The 23,868-nt window shown below is 37.3% G+C and overlaps 1 protein-coding gene and 1 long non-coding RNA gene across 5 annotated transcripts in view; one reads left to right on the plus strand and one right to left on the minus strand.

Annotated features, from left to right (window-relative positions):
- The first annotated feature begins 4,263 nt into the window (after positions 1-4,263).
- LOC135204135 (uncharacterized) lies at positions 4,264-22,762 on the plus strand. The gene is made up of 4 exons (XR_010312109.1): positions 4,264-4,377; positions 13,828-13,959; positions 20,172-20,286; positions 20,496-22,762. It is a non-coding gene; the product is annotated as an uncharacterized LOC135204135 (long non-coding RNA).
- LOC135204133 (uncharacterized) overlaps positions 7,119-23,868 on the minus strand; it is a 28,366-nt gene continuing 11,616 nt past the window's right edge. For 3 of the 4 annotated variants that reach the window (XM_064234139.1, XM_064234141.1, XM_064234140.1), the window contains exons 2-10: positions 16,644-16,687; positions 15,406-15,531; positions 14,622-14,728; positions 12,741-12,919; positions 12,416-12,569; positions 11,390-12,300; positions 10,781-10,997; positions 9,454-9,553; positions 7,119-7,810 (exon numbers count right to left, since the gene is read on the minus strand). In XM_064234139.1, the coding sequence (XP_064090209.1) occupies positions 7,656-7,810; positions 9,454-9,553; positions 10,781-10,997; positions 11,390-12,300; positions 12,416-12,569; positions 12,741-12,919; positions 14,622-14,728; positions 15,406-15,531; positions 16,644-16,687 (1,993 nt within the window). In that variant the 3' untranslated portion in view covers positions 7,119-7,655. Of the gene's footprint in view, positions 7,811-9,453; positions 9,554-10,780; positions 10,998-11,389; positions 12,301-12,415; positions 12,570-12,740; positions 12,920-14,621; positions 14,729-15,405; positions 15,532-16,643; positions 16,688-17,679; positions 17,854-23,868 lie in introns of those variants that run through there. The other variant, XM_064234138.1, reaches the window with a different exon arrangement.

Here is a 23,868-nt window from a genome sequence, read left to right on the forward strand (position 1 = left end):
TCCCGTCACACCTTTTTGGATACGCTTATCAGGAATGGAATCAATGAAAACGCTCTTCCTATCCTTAATGCAAAAGGCAGTTGAAGGCCAAAGACGTTACCTAAAAGTCCCGCACTGGCCCTTGTGTAACGGCATCCTAAATGTATGACCTGCCTTCAAGACTCACCCTTTTATGTTTTTCGTGCGTCGCTTCGAATTCTGACTCTGGAAGGCTTTTGCATGCAATACAACCTGTTTTAACAACACAACTATGATTGGAAAAGCAGTCCGTGCAGTTCCTTTAGATGCTGATTCGAGACAGCTCTTCCTTCATGCAAACGCATGCACGAAATCCCCCAAAATAGAGTATGTTGAAATTGTATCATTCTCCAAGTATCACCAGCACCCCTTAATTAAAGTCATTTTCCAAATGTTATCGATAAGTTAACATTCTCTCACGCAGCGTCCTATCCACACGGTCTGCCTTACCAGTCTTCCAGTCTTCTCGCGTTCATCCTGCCTTTGATTTCATGCACTTGAATGAACACAACGAAGACTGGCATTTAGAGGATTACCAAAGATGCGCGCAATGGTTACTCCTATACTTTGTTTTTTTCCATCTGTCCATCCGCCTGTGATGTTCGCGCATGGTAACACTGCGTCCCGGGCTTTAAATAATATCCTATTTCCAATATTAACGGTGTAATTCGCATACAGTAAATTATTAAAACACTTTTCAGTTGCAAATATACACCAAAATATCCTTTTATTTACCTAAAACTTACACATAGCTTAACTATTTAAAGCCCGGGACGCAGTGTTACCATGCGCGACCACCACAGGCGGATGGCCAAATGGAAAAAAACAGAGTATAGTTACTTCACAGCTTAGCTGTTATGCCATTCCGAAGATTCTCTTCATATTTTACTTATTTATTATTATCATCATCATCATCATCATCATCATCATCATCATCATTCATTATTATTATTATTATTATTATTATTATTATTATTATTATTATTATTATTATTATTACTAGAAAATACTCATAGTAGCACGAGCTTTGAAACGGAGAAACAAATGCACAGTTTATGTACATATACATATATTCAAACATAAATCTGTAAAGAAAGCTTGCGAGAAACAGTTCGATTCACCTTTTCAGTCTCAAAAAAGGGGAATCGAACAGTTTTCCGAAAACTTTCTGTACAGATATATGTTTGAACATATGTATATGTACATAACCGTGGATTTGTTTCTCCATTATATTTATTGGTGTCTTTGGAGCTTCTTATTGCTATCAAAATACTTTTGGTTGCCATAGACGTTCTTGTGCAACCATTTTCAAAAGAATGTGAATGTCCTACACTGTCTCCACTTTCTTCTGTTAATCACGAAACCCTTGAGGAGGAGGAGGAGGAGGAGGAGAAAAGATAGCATAGCCATTATCATCATCTTCACAAAAGACTGTAATTACACCATTAAGCACCGTAAACAATTACCTCAGGTTCAGGTTGCGCTTGAAGGGGGAAGGGAAAGCTGCTGCTGCATCTTCATTCTTCTCCCCCCCCCCCCCCCTCCAACCCACCCCCACCCCATGGAGGTTCTTCTTTGATCTTCACTCCTGGTAATGCCCGTAATTATCTGGGCCTTTGGACGGATTAGCAATTACCCAAACGCCGGCAGGGTATAGCTTATGAGCAATTAATGCAATTACAACGGCCCGCTGAAAAGGAGTGATTGCCGGTAATGCTTTGATCTGAAGGTGAAATATCTATTTTCTTGCAGATGTCTTTTTTTTCGTTGCGAGATCATTTTTTCACCTGAATCATTAGACTCTCGGTAATGTCTTCAAATATTTTAGACACAAGACATCTCAGAGAATGTTAACAGATTTATTTTAATCTGATAAATAGCTCTCTGAATTATGTATTCATTTATTGTGAAACGCTAGAAACCTCAGCTAATAAACTTAAAAGTCTCAATGTGATTTTGTTGCAAAATAATGTATTCATCTGATGTGCAGTTTAAAATAATAATATTATATTTCACAAAAAGCAAATGTTATGGAACAAGGGAAACCTGTTTCCTTTTTTAGTTCATACCTAAAAATTTTGATTTCATTTGTATCAAATCCAAGTCTCCCGTCACCTACTCATGATATTCAAATAAATACAAAACTGAAAGTTAGCTTACCCAGATTTTTTTATATCTATAATGCAGGCGGTCTTCATTCAACTACTTGACGATGTCATTTGAGAATGCGATTTTGTGTTGACAAAGTAGTTCAAAGCGTTCGGAAACAGAGAAAAGAAAAATGGCAGAGTGGAAAGGGGCAAATGTAAATCTGAGGATGTTTGTGAAAATAGCTATTGAGGTTGCAAGAAAGGCAGCAAAGAATGGAGAACAGAAGCAATATGGGTATGGTGATGACTGTGCCATTGAAAGGCTAACTAGATTTTGTAAGGTATATCTAAATGAGGGAAGGGTTCTTTAGGAATGCGCGAAACGAATAATTGTCACTTCGTAGGGGGGAATGCCTGATCCAGGATGCTAAATATTATGGACATAACATTACTTAGCGTACTGGAAAAGTATACAAAGTGTTTCCTGATTGAATAAATAAAATAAGAAAATAGATTTAGCAAAGGATGAAGAGCTTAGGTTCAGATAAAGACAACGAATGTGTAGAGTAAGTCTTTGTAATAGTATTGTTGTATGAGAAGTTTCGGAATGAGGAAAAAACTATATGACAGATATGGATCTGGAGAAGGCATGAAAACATGCCAGAGAAGCAACAAGGAGAGCGCTGACGATTTATAGTGCTGCCGGTACTTTGTCTAGAGCGACTAGATATTTTCTTTGTTGAAATCAAAGTCCATGTTAGAAACTGTAGAATGACATGACTGTTTTGCTTCATTTTTTCCTTATTTTTACGTTTGAATATTGTTACTAACCAGCATCCTCTATTTCCCCCGGCATTGCAGTGCCTCTCAGTGAAGCCTTCTCCCACTGAATCGACAGCCCGGTGTGTCACCTACAAAAGAGACCCTTGCTCCCTCGCTCCCTCATTGCTGGTCATAACGGCTTTGGCTGTACGCTTTCCTATCACCAAAATTACCCGGTTGTCTTGTGTCTTGGCTTTGGGATGGCAATGAGTTGATTTGGTTTTGCCTCCTGGGCCAGTTGTCTGTATCATCTATGGAAGTGAAACCCATAGCGGGATGGGGGCCGGGGGGCGGCGATATTCCCATCAGTGCAACCCATGTAGTACTTTGTAGGCATTACTTAAAGTTCTTTGCAGCGTCCTTTTGGCCCTTAACTGCATAACTGCAACTCCTTTCATTCCTATTACTGTACCCTCGTTCATAATCTTTCTTTCTTCTTACTTTCCATCCTCTCCTAACAATTGATTCGTGGTGCAACCGCGAGGTTTTCCTCGTTAGTTTTCAAACCGTTCTACTGCCAATTTCAGTCTTAGCACTGAATGACCTCATAGGTCCAAGCGCTTGACTTTTTGGACTAAATTCTATATTCTGTTAGGTTCTGTGGAAGCAAAGAGCTGCATGGCGGAAATTAATTCCCAGTGGCAGATGCTAACGATGGAAATGAGAATGTTCTTGGGGGAAATTTGGTTTCGGACAAAGCAGTGTTATGTCTGTGTACCGGTTTACTATTTATGTTGATTGATTTGTTTAGATTTTTTTCTAACCTAATATTTACATGATTTTGAAAAACTTACTAATGCAGTCTAAAAACCTGTTTCATTTTTAATTAAACGCATTTTTCCTGGTTAAATTATAAATATCTACCTAATCTGTTGGGTGACAGCAATCTTTACAGGCAAAAGTAAATAGGAAATGATAGGGACATACTATATCTAGGTTGAGTTTTTTATTTTAATTCTGATAGATTAGCGTTATCTGCCAAGTTAGTGGAAACTTATCTGGTTTAATAATTACACATGATCCTATACACAATTGTGGATAGAATGTTTCCAAAGTATTTGTTCCACAAATCAAATACGCAAGTCATGCTGAAATATAAACTAACTGAGACGCATGGACTACTAGGCATCTTTAGTTACTTGGAGTGACGAATTCATGGTTCTCATACTAAGTTACCTTTCACTTGAAGAGAATATTTTTGTTGCTATGCAATTATATTCTGCTTATTACACCGTTCACGTAAGTCAAAGGTCGTGTCTATTTTATTTTCGTTGAGTTAGCCATAAACTCAAACTTTAGTTTTTTCTAACACGGTTCTCTTCGTTTTCCTTTGCAGAGCACCATTAAAGGGGATACTGTTTCATGGAAAAGTCGGCGTTCTGTGGTTTCTGGAGCAGATTTTGTCAAAAGAAAAAAATCCATGAAAGCATGATGGAGAATGCAAACTGTAAGTTATAATTAAACCTTTGAATTTATTTTCCATCCTACTGCAATTACAGAAAAGAGCTAATTATTTAAAATACCAATACAAATGTCAGTCTGTATTTTACGTCCCACGATCGTAGGAAGGCAATATTTACACCCCAAAAACAAAAAAGGATTTTTCTGTGACTAAGATCATATTATGCTATTAAGTTTCTGTATCATTGGATAGTGAAATCTATGAAATCATAGTAACATGAAAAAATTTTCCCGTCGAAATCAGGGAGAGTGAAGAACTTACCAGGCATGTGATGCTTGCAAAAAACAGGTTCGTTGTTCTCTGGAATTCAAATTTTCCGTGGACATGTAGCCTTGTTAATTATATCGACATTATAGCTGCTTTACCATCAAACGGCAATCATCAGATTTCGTTATTTTACTGAATTTTTGGCTGACGTGTACGCAGTTCTTCATTTGCAGGTTAGACTCAAGTAGGGTGTCAGGAATAGGCCTACAATGATCGAACAACTTTAGGAAGCTGGACATATTTTTTAGAAGGTCCTGTACTTTTATGTAGGTTTCAGATCAGGGTTAACCATAGAACTGAGGAAGCTAGAGTAGTAACAAGTATAGAAATTAATTCTTGAAATATTTCAGAGAGACATGGTACAATAAATTAGTACAGCATTTTGTCAAAGTATGTCATATAAGTGAGAATAAATTATTGATCTGCTTATAAGCATTGGAAACCCAAGACTGATGATGGAAAGTTAAATTAACTTACTAATCCAGTAGATTATTCTTTCGAAATTAATGATAAATTATCTCTTTTTGAGACATTTGTAAATAAAGAAACTATTAAATTGCTAACTATACTCTTTTTTTTTTTCATCCGTCCATCCGCCTGTGGTGGTCGCGCATGGTAACACTGCGTCCCGTGCTTAAAATAGTTACGCTATGTGTAAGTTTTAGGTAAATAAAAGGATATCTTGGTGTATATTTGCAACTGAAAAGTGTTTTAATAATTTACTGTATGCGAATTACACCGTTAATATTCGAAATAGGATATTATTTAAAGCCCAGGACGCAGTGTTACCATGCGCAAACACCACAGGCGGATGGACAGATGGAAAAAAACAGAGTAAAGTGCTGCATCAACTGTGAGGTTAGAATTCCAGAATTTCTTGTTACAATTCAATTAATGTATAGATAATTGTGGGGTATTGGCCAATTCTAGTAAGCTTACCTATTTAAGAAGTTGTTTGGTAGGATATTCCTTTAGAGAAATTAAGTAACCATAGCTGCATTGAAGGATGACTTCTTAGACAAGGATTACATTGTTTTGGGGAATTTCAAGCAGGTGTTCAGCAAGTGACGTAACTTAACCAAACCCAACCTAACCTCCTAAATATAACAACCCAACCCCACTTTTTTTTTTTTTTTTTTTTTTTTTGCTATATCAGTTTGTCATACTGCTGTTTACAAGATGAACCAGTTAAATGTGGAATATTTTGGATGTTGTGTCTTCTGGAATCAAGCTTGTATATGAAAGTGCTTGTGTCAAAAGAGTTATACTACAGTCTTAGGTCTGTTTGCTAATTATGATGATATTATTAATTATGGAAAGCAAGGAAAAATGTGCGCTTTACAGGTAATTTTGTCAATGTTTCGTATTTTCCTATTGCATTTGCACATGTACATCGTTCATTACACAGTTCATTATACATTACATACAAAACAATACCTTTAATGTATTTCATTCGACGACTGTAGTCACTTGATCATGAATACATAGTTTTGTCAGGATAGGCTACTATGAAAAACTTCATGGTTGCCAGTGTCACACTTTTTGGTTGTTGTATGTGTAATAGATGCCTGTTATAAAATTATTTGAATCATTATTTCTCTGGTTTCTGTACTGTTTTGTTTTAAATCAGATTTATTTTTACAGGCTAACCAGGATAACTTTGGATTATATTTTATCCCAAAGTTATCATATGTTAGGGTACGTTAGTTATTGTTCCCTACTTTGTAGGTATTTACACAAACCCTTTGATTCATTAGTGCGAATGATCGAGGGAGTTACTGTATTGAATCTTGTAAAAAATGCTGGAGTGTTTTAAAAGTTGTGCCATCATTGTTCCAATGACATAACCCAGAACAATGTTATCGCAGGCCTAATAGACTTAATTATCCGTGCTTTCATTGCAAAGCATCATTGATCAAAACTACTTTATCCCCGGTGCCCTGTGGGGTCAACATCACTTCCAGTGTTAGTAAAAATGTAGCTACAGCATTCCAAGTCTAGTTTTGAGGTTTTATTTCTCCCTGTATTGTTATCGACTTTTTATGGGTGCAAACATGTTCATATTGAAAAATTCTTGTTGGACACTGGTAATCAAAGTTACTCTAATAACGAAATTATATACTGTATGTATATATATATATATATATATATATATATATATATATATATATATACATATATATATTCACACACACACACACACATATATATATATATATATATATATATATATATATATATATATATATATCACGTGTGAGTAGTTTGTGCTTATATACATTTTATAGAAACGTAAATTTCATGTTTAAAATTTATCCACTAACTGCCATGAAAAAATTAGGCATATAAAAAGACAGACAGAGAGCGTGATCTCAATAATAGGTGGTACTGTTACTCCAATATCATTTATTACATTGCTTGAAATAAACTAAGGATGAAAAGAATAGAGAAAAAGCTTTTCATGTTTTACTTTGTTCATATATTTCGCTTTGGCAAAAGTAGAATGGAAATACACTCACTTTTTGTTATGGAAGTGAAAGACAAACCATCTTGCTTATATCAATGTCCACACGTAATTCTCTCCACATTCAATATGTGCAGAAAATCTAACTTAATTTTATTTTGTGCAGCACACCACTGGTCTAATACAATCTGAAAAAAGAACTCGTATTTCACATCATACATTTGATGTCAGCTATTGCACAACAACATTATACAAAATAGTATTTGCTTTACTTAGTAGTAATCATGTCCTCAGAGGCATTTCAACATCACAGATGAAAATACTTCAGGCGGGTTTCCACATAAACCCAAATTGAGACACCTTTCTTAACATCTCCCACCACAGACCTGTAACCAAAATGTTCCAAGGAACGTTTTGAAATCCTGTAACCTCTGATGACCTTCCATGATCAAAAGTAGAGCACAGACGACAGAAAAAAAAACTATTTTGCAGGCCAGCTGTAATTTTCCAGTCATATTTGTAGCTGGTTTCGCTAGGACAGCAAATCCTTACAGTAACAATATGCTCTGTATTGCGGGTGAGTGATGCAGTGACTCTGGTTACCGAATTTGTTGATACGAGATACGTCCGAAGTGAGTTTGTATTGTCCGTTGTAGTGTTTCAAAGTGGCTTCCATCATGGCGCCACCTGAAAAGAAAACGACACTGAGGGAAAGGAAAAGAAAACGACAAAGAGGGAAATGAAATGAAGTGTGTTGAATCAAGTGCAGATAGATATACATTATATATATATATATAATATATGTATATTATATATATATATATATATATATATATATATATATATATATATATTGTATTGATTTTATATATTTATTGATTTATATAATAAAACGAGAGCCCATAAAAACACCAAAACGGTCAAAATTATAACCTTATATTTCGAAGACAACTCTCGTCTTCAACTGATCGGTAATGGATTAGGAAGTATAGACCAGTGCTATATAGTATATATTGAAGGACAATTCCAGGAGTCGTCTGCTACGTCACTCCTGTCGACAGCTTCTTAATCTTCTTGAACGCTGGGTTCAGATCTGATTGATAAATCATCCTCCAACCAGAAGTTAAGAAGAGCTGTCAACAGGAGTGATTTAGCAAAAGATTTCCGGAACGGTCCCTTCAACTGTTTATACAGCACTGTTCTCTGCTTCGTAATCCATTAACTGTCGTTTGAGGAAGACAGTAACTGTTGTCTTCGAAATACAATGCTATAATTTTTACCCTCTTGGTGTTTTTATAGGCTCCTTTTATTAGATGGAATTCTGTTTTAACAATATATTTTGTACAGTATATATATATATATATATATATATATATATATATATATATATATATGTATGTATATTTCTATATATAAAATATATGATATGTAATATCATGTATAATATATATATTATCATATATAAATATATAGTAATCTATATATATATATATATATATATATATTATAATATCTATCTATAATATATTATTTGCGTTTTGGCTCATCATATTGCTTATTCAGGAACTTGCCTACCTAACTTATATATGTCTTCAATGGGCAAGGGCCGATTTAACATTTCCATAGGTTAGAGACCGGTAGGGATGATGATGAATTATATAATATATATATATATATATATATATATATAGTATATATATATATATAATATAATTCATCATCATCCCTACCGGTCTCTAACCTATGGAAATATCAAATCGGCCCTTGCACATTCAAGGCATAAGTTAGGCAAGTTCCTGAGTATCCCATACGATGAGTCGAAACGTAATATAGGGCGCAATCATTCCTAATCCATCTGCCACATTATAGTATTCAATTACGGATTCTGAGGCAACAGATTCTGAGGTGTTCCCCACTTCAGAAGATTGGGACTCTCTCAAATCTATGCATCCTCTGCATTTCCATAAGAATATAAACACTGAAATAAATTTTTAGAAAGTATCTTTTCCTAGATAGTGACCCATAAGGGATTTTGGCGGTCGTTATCTATGACTGATATTTCTTGGGGGTCATTATCTTTAGGATATTTACAGTCTTTTGTTGATTTTTTTATTGTGATCCCCCCGCAAAGGTGGATACATACCGGGTTAAAACCCTTAAGGGCCACTATCTAGGAAAGCTCTAAAAAAAAAAAGTAAGCAATGTCAAAAGAAAACAGAGGACTGATTTAGAAAATAAAATATTAAAGATAAAGGGATTTTTAGAAAAATTATGCAGTGGCAAAAAATACCGAGGACGATTAAAAAAAAATAATTCAGGGATAAGCTAACCTGGTTTAGTGACGAAAACGACTGAGTATGACGTCACATCTGTTCCTTGATTCCCGAACGAGGTGCTGTTCTTAGCTGACCAAACCCTGCCGTTCAGGACCTTCAGAAGGTGAAGAAAGAACAATCATTTTCATAATCCGTATGGAAAAATTTACATAGAGACTCGCACTTTGATATAGTTTTTTTTTTTTTTTTTTTTTTTTTTAGAACAAGAATTGTTCTTATAATTAATTTGAAATATGTCTTCGGAAAATCTGATTTGAGATCGGTACAACATGGTGATAGTTCTCTCTCTCTCTCTCTCTCTCTCTCTCTCTCTCTCTCTCTCTCAACGACCAAGAGTTTTACATCGAAGTTTCTTTCCGGTCCTGTAAGGGAGGATGAAAACAATTTGTTGTTAATATAAGCTGCAGGGGACCTTTCTCTCTCTCTCTCTCTCTCTCTCTCTCTCTCTCTCTCTCTCTCTCTCTCTCTGTCAATACCAAGAGCTTTACATTCAAGTTCCTTTCAGTCCTGTAAGTAGCGGTGAAGACGACATTTCGATAATTTGTTGTTAATATAAGCTACAGGGAATCTCTCTCTCTCTCTCTCTCTCTCTTCTCTCTCTCTCTCTCTCTGAACTACCAAGAGCTTTACATCCAAGTTTGCTTCCTGTCCTGTAAGGGAAGATGAAAACAGTTCGTCGTTAATATAAACTACAGGGAACGTCTCTCTCTCTCTCTCTCTCTCTCTCTCTCTCTCTCTCTCTCTCTCTCTCTCTCTCTCTCCCAATACCATAAGCTTTACATTTAAGTTACTTATCGTCTTCCATGTAACGATGAAATGAAAACGAAATCATTTCATTTTTCGATAATGTTTTGTTAATTAAGCTGATGCTGATGGGTAACTTTCCTTCTCTCTCTCTCTCTCTCTCTCTCTCTCTCTCTCTCTCTCTCTCTCTCTCTCTCTCTCTCTCTCTCTAAGCGGCTCATCAGAGGTGGGGAAACTAATCCGTCGACAAGAAAAGAAAAGGCAGAAGGAAAGAATCTCTAATCATTTTTACTTATTCCCGAGAAGCTTGCCAGAAGAGAAAAATAAGTTTAGACTGATTCAAGGTCTTGATAAGAAGATGGCATATGCGAACAATGCCATTGACCTCACTTAGAAAGGGAGAAAATATGCCAAAATAGCATATAGTTGACATAATGCACCACCTATTAGATATATACATATACACATTTATATACAATATAAATATACACATTTACGTATATATATATATATATATATATATATATATATGTATGTATATATATATATAATGTATATTATATAAATTTTCACGTACCTTTTCTAAGCTTAACGTGACACAGTCTGGAAAAGCCGCCAGGCCTCGATTTATTTCGCTGATGCTTGATTCTGCGGCCGTGAGGACGTGGTAATCGTCGGGTTCTACTTCCTTCGACTGCTCACACGAGCAGAAATGTTCTGGAATGTCGGCGTCTTCGCATGTCCGGTACTCGGATATCTCCGTGAATAAACTTTGCCCGTGTGGCGTCTCCCTTCTGTAAACAAATAAATAGATGAATGAATAAATAGGTAGATAATCAAATACCTGAATAATTAAAACGTCCAAAAAAGCCGTCCAGTAGTTAATGTGAAATGTTTTTCGCTGTTTTTTTTTCAGTTCATATTTAAATGATTGAAGTACAATTTTTTCTTGGTGTAAATTATCAATAAAAGCCGCCCATTAGTATTGAAATGTTTTTGTGGCGTTTTCAATTCCAAGTAGCATTATTCGTTACTACCCCACTTACATTTGGTAGCTACATGTACAGGATAAATTAAAATAATGGCTTTTTTCTTTGTATGTTAGCGCTAATAATAATTACCATTATCAATAAAGTAGGTTGTAAACTAGATGGAAAATATCTTGAATGGAAAGTCATTTTATTACCTGTTGTGTGGATGTTCATATGCCTTGTCAGCAATGTCCTGAAGAGTTGCGTAAAGGTCAAAGGTACCAGTCAGCCTCAGAGCATTCATCTGGACATTCCTCACGGACCTCGCGTACTTCCTCTTGAACCACTCTGGGAAGACTATGGTGACGTATGGCAGTCTCTCTTCCAGCATCCCAGCATACGTTGACCTGAAGTCACCGAAGCGGAGACCGTGATCGCTGATGAAGAAGAGAACAGTGTGCTCCAAGTACCCTCCACTGTGCAACTTTTTGATGAAATCTAACGATGGCTCATCTGCCAGTGTCGCCGCGTTCAGGAGGTCGTGCGTCAAAGACGTTATCCAGTAGAAGCCGAAATAAGGGATGTCTTTCAACGTCCGAGCAACGTTCAGCGAATAGTCGTGCATCACTGACATCGTCATCTGAGGCCCTAGGCACACATTTCTCTCGAGGGTTGTAGAACCACCGTTGTGCCCCACGAATTCGTCTGCCACCTGCATGTATGGCCGGAGGTAGTAGTTAGTCGGTTCCTGAACGAAACCGGGACTGTCATGGTGGAAGGCCCACATTTCGGGGAGGTCCTCTCCGTAGACGGTAACATACCCCTTATCAGAGAACTGCTTCCAGATGAAGGGACAGTCGTCGAATTTGGATTTTGCTCTCTCTGACTGACACTTATGCTTTTGCAACTCTTGCTTGGTAAGGCCCATCAGTATAGCCAGTAGGTTTGGGTGCGTGTTATCCGCAACTTTATTGAAACCCTTCAGGTCTATGGCGTTAAGGTTTCTGGTCAGGTACCTGTATGTCTTGGGCATGAGGCGCTGGAGGCTGCCCCTTGAGACTGAATCTGTCCCCATGAACAAGACGCTCAGCCTGTCAGGTTGGTCGTGTCTCTCGCCAAATGCCGCCTTCATGGGATGTAGGAAAACAAATACCAAAATTAGTAATCTATAGAACATAACTAAACTAGAGTAATTACGTTATGATATCGATAAGACAGTGAAGTGAACATCAGAAGAATACCTTAAATTTTTGTCTCTTCTCCTGAGCCCTTAAAGGTTGAATAAAATAATGGACGTTTTCATAAAAGGGAGTTCCAGCATCATTGCACGTGACTAGGACTCCATCTTCTTTTATAGAAGTGATCTTATTCTTTATGGAAACCCTTTCTGTTAGGCTAGAGTAGATTTTTTGAATTAGTATTTGTTATAGAGCTACGAAGTACAGGCAATAATCAGATTGTCGCAAACAGCAAAGGATTTCAGACGTGATACTCCAAAAACACCAATTGTCAAAAGGTACAACAATATCACATTGAACTGTTTAGAAATCAGCCTACGGCACTCACGTCCATTTCCTGTCGCAGTCCATGCTGTAATTACTTGGATTCTCCTCAACCCTGGAAATCCCCTGGTAATAACACCTGACGGTTTTCTTTGATGACCCATAAGCTTTTAGTCTGTCACCGTGAAGCAAGAGCGACAAGCCTGATGCCTCTGTCAAAGGCAGCTTACTGGAACACACCAGCTGTTTGTTGAGGATGAAGACAAAACCTGGTTAAATAAGTGTTAAAACAATCAGAAGGACGTCTGTAAGTGCAAATGTCATGGAAGCCTCATTAACTGACAAGCGGCTCTTCATTTTCTATTGTTAACTCACAATGCAAATGTCATGGAAACCTCCATAATGGACAGGGACAGGTTTTCATTCTTAAATGTGGATAATGATGTCACTATTTTATCTTCGTGTATTTGAAATTTTTTTTAGTATTTTGTGGGTGTGGTCATTATTAATATGTTATGCACATTTCTTATTTTTATGCATGAATTATTGAGTGGTTACAGTCATTATAAAGCAACTTAAGCTACTTGAAAATGGCATTTCCATCTATAGTCCAGCGTATTTCCTGCAACATCTAGTGAGAAACAATACGAATTCATAATGTTCAGCTATAGAGATGTAAAATTGTAAGGATGCAAAATAGTCTTCTGCCATAAACAGATGACCGCCGTAATAAAAATTTCTAAACGAAAAACTTGTATTCCAGGCGATCTCCGTTGGCACCGTCAGCAATGTACCTCACGCGCGGTACACTGTCGGCATTGCTTAAGGTTCCTTGCAGCGGCCCTTGGCCCCTAACTGCAACCCCTTTTATTCCTTTTATTGTACTTCCATTCATATTCTCTTTCTTCCATCTTGGTATCCCTCGTATCCTAGCAATTGTTTAATAGCGCAATTGCAATGTTTTCCTCCTGTTACATATTTCAAACTTTCCTACTCTCAATTTCCCTTTCAGCGCTGAATGACCTCGTAGGTCTCAGCGGTGGCCTTTTGCCTAAATTCTATATTCTATGTTCCATTCTTATCTCAGGCGATGTGTGTAGTAATATATACTATGTTTTTTTTTATGGTGTTTTTACTTTGCATGGAACCAGTGGTTATTCAGCAACGGGACCAACGGCTTCACGTGACTTCCGAACAACGTCGAGAGTGAACTTCTATCACCAGAAATACACATCTCTCACTCCTCAATGGAATGGCCGAGAATCGAACCCGCGACCATCGAGGTGAGAAGCAAACACCAAACCAACCACGCCATTGAGGCGCTTAATAATAATATATACTATTACTTTTACAAGCCTGGGTTATATAATGATACTAGTTTGTCAGTCCCGTCGGCTTCTGTCTAAAGAAATACAACTGCGGTAGCAATGAGACTTTTAAATAGATCGTAATACATTCAGTCTTCAAAGTGACCATCATATTCTAAATAACTACTATATAGATTCAAAAGAACTAATAAATATGAACGATTAAAAATATTTTTAAAATCTTCTCGGGTTCTTCATAGTGGTTCAGTATTTCATTGTGGTATTTTAGCATACTTAAACTTGAATATAGAGTTTAGGCCAAAGGCCAACCACTGGGACCTATGAGATCATTCGGCGCGGGAATGGAAATTGAGAGTAGGTAGGTTTGAAAGGTGTAACAGGAGGAAAACCTCGCAGTTCCACTGTGAAATAACTACTATATATATTCAAAAGTGTTATAAGATGCTGGATAGCAAGATGGAAGAAAAATAATATGAATGGAGGTACAGTAAAAGGAATGAAAGGGGGTTACAGCTATGGGTAGAAAGGACGCTGCTAAGAACCTTTAGTAATGCATGCAGTGCACCCCGTGAAGTGCTCTGACGGCACTAATCCCCAACGGGGCTTAGACTTCTTACCTTTTCAAAATTATTGTTCGAGTGTTTAACGATGACTGGGTGCGACGCCAGAAATTCCAAGATGTCACAACCATCTGTTTTGAGCGTGTATTTTGTATCCCTGCCATCTAAGAAGGGAAACATTGCATCAAAATATGCATAACTATTTGGGGAACTTTTGAAATAGATTTGACAGTACTTGAAACATATAACATTTGTAGTTGATTGAAAGGAAAGTAGGATAATGATTTTAATCTTCTCAAAGTACAAGATGCAAAATCCGAAATTATCAAGCATTTAGAGCATTGAGTGTCATATATGGTATGTATAAAACTTAGACACACACACAAATATATATATATATATATATATATATATATATATATATATATATACTATATATATATATATATATATATACATGTCTCCTGCGTTCGCGCCCAGGTACAGGTAAATCTATTATCGAGAAAAAATTCCCCTTCGGTTAAGCATATATGAAAATATATTAATTCCGAGGTAGAGCGAATTAGATATTAAAGGACATTGTAGCTCGATGTATGTATATGAATCACGGTAATGTGATATGACTTATATACATATGTATATAATTTGTATTACTTTTACAAGCGTGACTTATTTATGTTAACAAATATCGTTTAATACCAGACCATAAAGTGGTGACAAGCAAGTTAGACCAATCATAGAGATGAAAATTAAATATAAAAGGTGACATGCCAAAGAATGAACCCAAAGATCTCTCTAGCTGAGCTAAAAGAATGTCTCGGTCATTCTTCTCGTGACTTACCTTCGTAGTCACCTATTTCGTATTCTCTAAACCTCCGGTAACTGTGGGAGTCTGATCTCAAGGAAAACCAGATGAAAAACACGCTGGTACAAGACACCAAGACGATGTAGAACTTTTTCGACCTCCCTGAGGAAAACCGAGCTAACATTAATACTATATAGAGAGAGAATTACAATCTGTTAATCTGTCAACTTCAAAATGGAAAAGTCAAAGTACATTGTTTATTTTAGAAAAGATGGGCTATCATCCTGTTATGGTTAAAAGGCATTAGAAGAGATATAGAAATATGTCCAAAGTTTTTTATCTCTCACTCGGGAAGTAAGCTTACAAAGTATTTTGTTGTTGTTGTTGTTATCGTTCTTGTTCTTGTTGGTGGGGTAGGAAAGCCTAAAAAGGTCTGAAAAAGGTGGTTCGCGTTGAGTTAAAGATACAGAAATTTTAGGATAGGGTATTTATGATATATTTATTCGAATGAAAATTTAAAAGATCAATAAAGTGCATGTTAAACAGTACAGAAAAATTGTTTCTAATAAAATATAGCGTATTTATTTTAATTTTCGTTGGTGACACAACTCTCTATTTAACCATAGATTTTAGCACGCGCCAAGTAAGCTGGAGGTGTGATCATGCCTTGACCCTATTTTTCCATGTTCAATCAGAGGCTCTACAGATTTTATTTGTACTGCTACATATATCTGTGTTCCTTATCCTTTGCCAATGTACAATGTAATGAGACAGAGCAGGTATAGAACCTGTGCAGTTCAAGTTAGGAAGAGAACGCTTAAAAAAAAAAAAAAAGGACAAGGCAGAGGGAGTGAACATTGTAGCAAGAATATGTTCAAGAATATGAGCAGATTAGCTCCGTTCATTTGTAGGTTCGTTTGTAGTGTCCCTATATATTGTAAATTTCTACCACTGTGTACGGTTTCTCTTGCAAATGTCTTCTTATACATGTGTCGAAACCGGTCAGGAATCATACCTGGTGTTTCACTTTCATTTTCTGGTAGCTCACCTAACAGGTATATCTGGACAAAACAGCCAAATCTTAAACTCGGTACCGTTGCCCTCTAAAGCATAAATGTGTCGGCATTTTAAAGCGCCAAATGAATTAACCGCTGAACCAAACGAGCATCACTTGTGATTTTTGGTGCCCCTCCTTAGCTGAATCAAGATGAATAGCTTTTTACCCGAGATTTTTGGCATCAAGTGACTCGCATGCTTATCAGAATACTACTTACCTCTGAGGCGCGCCATGGTCACTGATGAATCGCCAAACCCACTCCTGGAAAAGTTAAACAATCTTAGTTTATTTATGCGTCATTTTGACAAATGCAGAGATTTAACAAAGCAAAATTTACTTTTTTCATTTAAGGAATTTGTTAAGCCAATCCTTCCCGTAGGGAGTTAGTGCTATCATTGCACCTCATGCGGCACACTGTAGGCATTACATATTTAAATTATAGGGTTCTATGCAGCGTTCCTTCGGCACCTAGCTGCAACCTCTTTCATTCCTTTTACTGTGCTTACGTTCATATTCTCTCTCTTCCATCTTACTTTCCTGCCTCTCATGACAATTGATGTATGGTGCGATAGTGCAACCGCGAGTTTTCCTGTTACACATTTCGAACCATTTTACTGTCAATTTTCGTTTCAGCGCGGAGTGACCTTATAGGTCCCGGCGCTTGGCCTTTGGCATAAATTCTGTGTTCTTTTTATTCGATAGTGATATGAGTAATGGTTATCAGTCTTCGATTTGAAGTCTCATGTGCTTAAATTAATTTTTTTTTAAAGTGGGGTCTCTTTTTATGTATTTTCCTTTACCTGGAAACTTGAATTTAAAGTCAATGGCGCCTGTGGGCTTGTTCCATATAAATGAGGTTAATTTTCTGAATAATGACAATAAAATATTTTAACTATCAAGGCCATTCAGAGGCAGTTGTTTTTTGAGAAACTTCTTTAACTCGGAAAAAAATTATGAATATGTTGCCTTTGCGCTGCTTTATCTAGAAATACAACTTAAAAGAATTAAACAATGCTTAACTCGCATAACACTTCTTCAGGCCAGTTGTCCCAGATATTAAATTTCATAAATATGTTTTCTATTCTTTTTTTTTTTTTTTTGCAGTTATTCTTTCAGTCCAAGTATCGTAAACCCACTTTAAAAAAAATAATCTCAATGCATAAATAACAGATGAAAGACTACATGAGAAGTAAGTCATAACCATAACATTAGAATTGGCGTCTTTTAATGTTAGAAACATTATTTATACTTACATTTAGCTGAAACGGTTCACTCAACAATCATGAGTTTTCTATAAGATAACAGGCACTGTGGCAATAACTTTACAGAAAAATCACACCACATACAATACTAGTCTTTTGAAATATACTGTGAACAGTAAAGCGTTTCAGATGATTTCAATCACCGTACCGTGGGTGCTGTGACACTGAGCAAGGAGCTAACTAATACATAGGCCACAATGAACGCCTTATCTAATCATTACCTCTCGTGAAAAAAAAGAATGTACAATATACCGAGCACATACAAGATGTTTTCACACACCTGCGCTAGTCTCGGCAATAGAGGTGGCGAGCGGATCATATTTGGGGTGAATAGCATTGGGCTGACAGCTTCATCCCTTGCGTGGTTTTATATATATAATATATATATATATATATACTATATATATATATATATATATATATATATATAATGTGTGTGTATATATAGTATATGAATATATATAAATATGTGTAGATAGATAGATATACATATGTGCGTGTGTGGGCAAGAAGATTATTGAAGATTATGTAAGTGTGTTGGTATCAAGTGTGGTGATTCTTGTACTTCTTATCCGTGCGATTTCATTCCCTCACACTTAAATTTCTACACGAAACACCTGAACTCAGTCAAATCAGAGTATGTAATGCAGCAAATGTAAGAGCGGTAATCGTTACTGCATGAAAGCACTAACTTCTTTCCGTGTCAATCTCACGAGTACCGGTTAACCCAGCTGGTATACGAGAGCTTTAAAATCAACAGTCTTGCCGTGAAATGGACCCGGGAAAGTAAGGGAACTTCTCCTAAAGCTGTGTTTGCAGACAGAGGAAGGTCACGCCGTGTGCTTTAAGTCATGCTTCCAAGGGTTCCGTGAAAATAGCAGAAAATGTCATTATAAATTATTTTCCACACGTGTAATCTGTGATACATAAATTCTCTTTAGTATTCATGACATTGGGTACCAAACTACTTCACATTATAACAAAGATTGAACACAAGAAGAAGTCTTTCACATTATATATGGGCCGTATGTCGTAAAGCAGATTAGAATATAAGAAGATAGTGTCTTCATCTTGGTATCAACTTCCATATTCCCATAATAGCAGGTTCATCACTTAAAACTATGATGCACCCCCATGAACTTGAGCAATCAGCAAACCTTCGTCTTCTAAATCGTCGTGACATCTTTCCAGTCTGCCCAGGTATTCCAGTCACCTAGAGAGTCATTGTTTACGAGAAACTGGAAACAAAAGAGATTATGTCAGCGGCTTTCAAATCTCCCATACACAGACACTGGCGCCGCACGTGGGGCCAAGCAGTGACGATCAATAGCCTCCTCTAGTTTTCCAGCAAACTGCTGGAACTGGGATGCTGTTCTGGAGGCTGAATCTGCTGGAATGCTTTGATGTGTTTAGTTCTTGTATAGGATTTCATGTTAACAAGTAAAACCTTAATCTCGTTGTCTTGAGGTAATGTTGTGTGACAAGCAACGTTAGATTTGGTCAGTACTTGGGTGGGTTTCCACTTAAAACTGCCAGATGTGTGCGGCAGAAAATCCCATTGAGCTTATAGGGGCGGGGGTTTGGCGGGTCCTGGGTGGGGTGTCACGCCGTCATCCAAAATACGTGCTTAGGTCATCATGTCCAAAAGAGAAACTTAATATATAAAGAAACATCTAAGAATAATAATTCGTTTGATAGTCTTTGTCCATATTATCCCTTCGGTTATCTGAGTATTGAAAGATTATCATCTAATCTTGGCCGCACACAATGGATTATTTGAAGCATGGGAAAACTGCATGATAATATTGAGCACTGCAGATGCAACCATCATCTTTAATGATCCACGTGTACGAGAGTATTATTATTATTATTATTATTATTATTATTATTATTATTATTATTATTATTATCATTATTATTATTATTATTATTATTATTATTATTAATTATTATTATTATTATTATTGTTGTTGTTATTTTTTTTTTGTTTCTGGTCGCAGTACTAAGATCATTACTCATACAATGTATACAGTGCATGGTAAAGGCAGGAAAACATACCCATAATAGTCTGTATCGATATAGTGGCGTTATCCAAGAGGACGACACAATGAATCAAGTGAAAATAATTCTACTTTATATCCCAATCCGTGGTCGAGTTAATTAGGTTTCGTTATGAAGGAATTTAGTTATTGGGCCAACGAATGGCAGGGCCTTTGTGTTATTTGTTCTTGTTTTCTTATCTGTCAGAAATTAGCGAGTGGCATAATAATTTCCCTCTGCAAAATTTGCACTAGAAATCATGAGTTGTAGTAATAGCAGCATAACTAGTAACGATTGTTCCATTTTCATTAATATTAAAGGTTCAAAGGTCGCTAATTAGTAGCAGAGCAGGAAACAAAAGCTGTTTATATGTCCTTCGACATAAGACCTAACATAGCAGTTAAATCAATAAAAATAAAAATAAAAATCTATTCTGTTCCCAGGGATGGAAAGGTTGCCTACCACTGAAACTCTAGGAAGGACTTGATTGGTGATTCAACTCAGAGCCCATGCAGTAGAGAGTCGCTGGCGATAGCAATGAGCTACAGGACACGTAAGGTTTGTTGTCACATTTCGGTCTTAGTCATTATGTACTCATTTCCTAATTTCAAGTTGAATAATAACTCTAGATGACCCATTCATATGTGGTCACGAGATCAGGCTAATGTTGTATTCAGGTCTTTCGTGTTACCTTTTTATAATGAATGTGACGAGTTTATAGCCTCATTTCTTTACTTGTATGGCTGACCCAAAGAATTTAATTTCAGGGTGAAAACTGAAGCGAGTGAAGTTGGACAGCTAGCTTGGAAAAGACTAAAGGAATCGAATGAAGAATTAATCACAGAATATAGTGCATCTGACTCAAGGGCCGCTATAGTACGTATATAAGACCGTGACAACGACAATGAGGTTAGTGTGTCTCACACCTAGACCTGAAGTAGGTGCTCATATAGCTCCTCCCTTTTTACGGTACGTATCTCTGGTCTCCCCCATGTTTAAGTTAATCTTAAACTTTGTGTCGTACGGGTTCTTGCTTCTAAAACACTCCGTAACCTCTCCGTGAAAGGCAATTGGTTTTTATAGGGCCGAGTATGTATGTCTTCCTTTCTGTCTTTCAGTCTTAGTCAATTTATATGGCTCCAGATAAATTTCAGTCATTCAATCATTCAGTCTCACTCAAATTAGAAATAACATTGCATTTTTGACCGGCTGTTCATTTTAGATTAATTTCATTCGGTTTGAATCAAATCGTTTTGTAAATATAACTAGATCATTAACCATAGAAAAATGCATTTCTAACTGCAGCAAAATTTTCCAGGATATCCATTCCTTTTTCTGATAATAATAATAATAATAATAATAATAATAATAATAATAATAATAATAATAATAATAATAGGTCGTCAATCGACAGGTTAAGCAACATTGGGGCTGGTCAGTCGTTGGATGGGTGACCGCTCTCCTCGGCGTTGATTCCTTGGGAAAGGATCTTTACCATAATTTCCTCAGTCTACTCAGCTGTAAATGAGTACCTATCCCTGATGGGGTAGGGTCCAGCTATGGGTTAAATAGCAAAACTCAGCAATGATGGAAAGAAATGAAGGAATAAACGACAACGACGTAAATGGAACCTCTGGCAACAGAGGAGCTTCGTCCGGCAGCCAGGTATTCAACCCAATTGAAGGGGAAGACGGTCAGGTACTTGGAGGTCGTCATCCAGCAACTGACCACCACAACGACAGTAACCAACAGCCTGAGATTGGAGCTACAGAAGCAAACCAAAGGAAGAAATGGACAAGAGAAGAAAATAAGGAAATATGGAGATGCTACATCAGAAGCAACCCGACGGAGAGAGGATATAGAAGAAGGTTGGTCAACATCTGAAATGAGAGGAATAACACCCCCCAAACAGAACAGAGGCTGGCAGACCAAGTAAGAAACATAAGGAAAAAGAACTGGCTCTCCCCAACAGAAAGAGAAGAACTGGAAAGGGAAATGTCACACGACAACGAATTACACGAAGACGAACTGAGAGACGATGCCACAGAAGACGACAGGGATGATGAGGTATCAAACAACGACACACGAAGAAACACCGACGAAGTAACAGAGAGGACGGAATGGGTAGAAAAGATTAGACAATGGATGGAACCAGATACAGAGAGAACAAAGATCCCCTCCATGAAAGCCTACAACGCCAAGAAATTAAGGGAGAAAACAAGTGAGGTCAATGAAATAATGGGCATAATACACACCACCAGTATCACAGAAACAAATAACTTGGCATATGCAGGAGCAAGATTAGTAGCAGAACTGATGGGGATACGAACACTAACACCACCAGCACAACCAAGCCAACAGAAACCAAAACAGCAACCTCCTTGGAAAAGGCGCCTGGAAAAGCAAATCATGGTGATGAGATCTGACTTGAGTAAACTGAAAGAGATGGCAGAAAAAAGGCTAAGAAGCAAGAAAACAAGGGAGGAACTCAACGAGAAATACAAAGTACAAGAGAGGGGACTAAACAACACAATAGAAGATGTAAAACAGAGGTTTAAGGCCAAAGCACATAAGATCCAACGGTACATGAACAGGAATAAGGGATACCAACAGAACAAACTATTCGGAACTAACCAGAAAAGACTACAGCCAACTAAGAGGGGAAAACAACCACCAAGAAATTCCTGAAGCCGAACCAAGTAAGAGACTCTGGGAAAACATATGGAGCAATCCGGTATAACACAACAAACATGCAACATGGCTCCAGGAAGTCAAGGAAGAAGAAACTGGGAGAATAAAACAAAGATTCACAGAGATCACGACAGACTCAGTCAGACACCAACTAAAAAAAATGCCAAACTGGAAAGACCCAGGTCCCGATGAAGTCCATGGATACTGGCTCAAAAACTTCAAGGCCCTACACCCACGAATAGCAGAACAACTCCAGCATTGTATCTCAAATCACCATGCACCCAAATGGATGACCACAGGAAGGACATCCTTAGTACAAAAAGACAAGAGTAAGGGAAATATAGCCAGTAACTACAGGCCTATCAACTGCCTACCAATAATGTGGAAGTTAATAACAGGTATCAATCAGTGAAAGGCCTATACAACCTACCTAGAGGAGACAAACACCAATCCCCCACCAACAGAAAGGCTGCAGAAGGAAGTGTAGGGGCACAAAAGACCAGCTCCTGATAGACAAAATGGTAATGAAGAACAGTAGGAGAAGGAAAACCAACCTAAGCATGGCATGGATAGACTATAAGAAAGCCTTCAACATGATACCACACACAAGGCTAATAGAATGCCTGAAAATATATGGGGCAGAGGAAAACACCATCAGCTTCCTCAAAAATACAATGCGCAACTGGAATACAATACTTACAAGCTCTGGAATAAGACTAGCAGAGGTTAATATCAGGAGAGGGATTTTCCATGGCGACTCACTGTCCCCACTGCTCTTCGTAGTAGCCATGATTCCCATGACAAAAGTACTACAGCAGATGGATGCCGGGTACCAACTCAAGAAAAAAGGCAACAGAATTAACCATCTGATGTTCATGGACGACATCAAGCTGTATGGTAAGAGCATCAAGGAAATAGATACCCTAATCCAGACTGTAAGGATTGTATCTGGGGACATCAGGATGGAGTTTGGAATAGAAAAATGCGCCTTAGTCAACATACAAAAGGGCAAAGTAACAAGAACTGAAGGGATAAAGCTACCAGATGGGAGCAACATCAAGCACATAGATGAGACTGGATACAAATACCTGGGAATAATGGAAGGAGGGGATATAAAACACCAAGAGATGAAGGACACGATCAGGAAAGAATATATGCAGAGACTCAAGGCGATACTCAAGTCAAAACTCAACTCCGAAATATGATAAAAGCCATAAACACATGGGCAGTGCCAGTAATCAGATACAGCGCAGGAATAGTGGAATGGACAAAGGCAGAACTCAGCAGCATAGATCAGAAAACCTGGAAACATATGACAATACACAAAGCACTACACCCAAGAGCAAATACGGACAGACTATACATAACACGAAAGGAAGGAGGGAGAGGACTACTAAGCATAGAGGACTGCGTCAAACATCGAGGAACAGAGCAACTGGGGCGGGCAAT

This window comes from Macrobrachium nipponense, chromosome 44 (assembly GCF_015104395.2).
Source record: "Macrobrachium nipponense isolate FS-2020 chromosome 44, ASM1510439v2, whole genome shotgun sequence".
In the NCBI taxonomy this organism is placed as follows: domain Eukaryota; kingdom Metazoa; phylum Arthropoda; class Malacostraca; order Decapoda; family Palaemonidae; genus Macrobrachium; species Macrobrachium nipponense.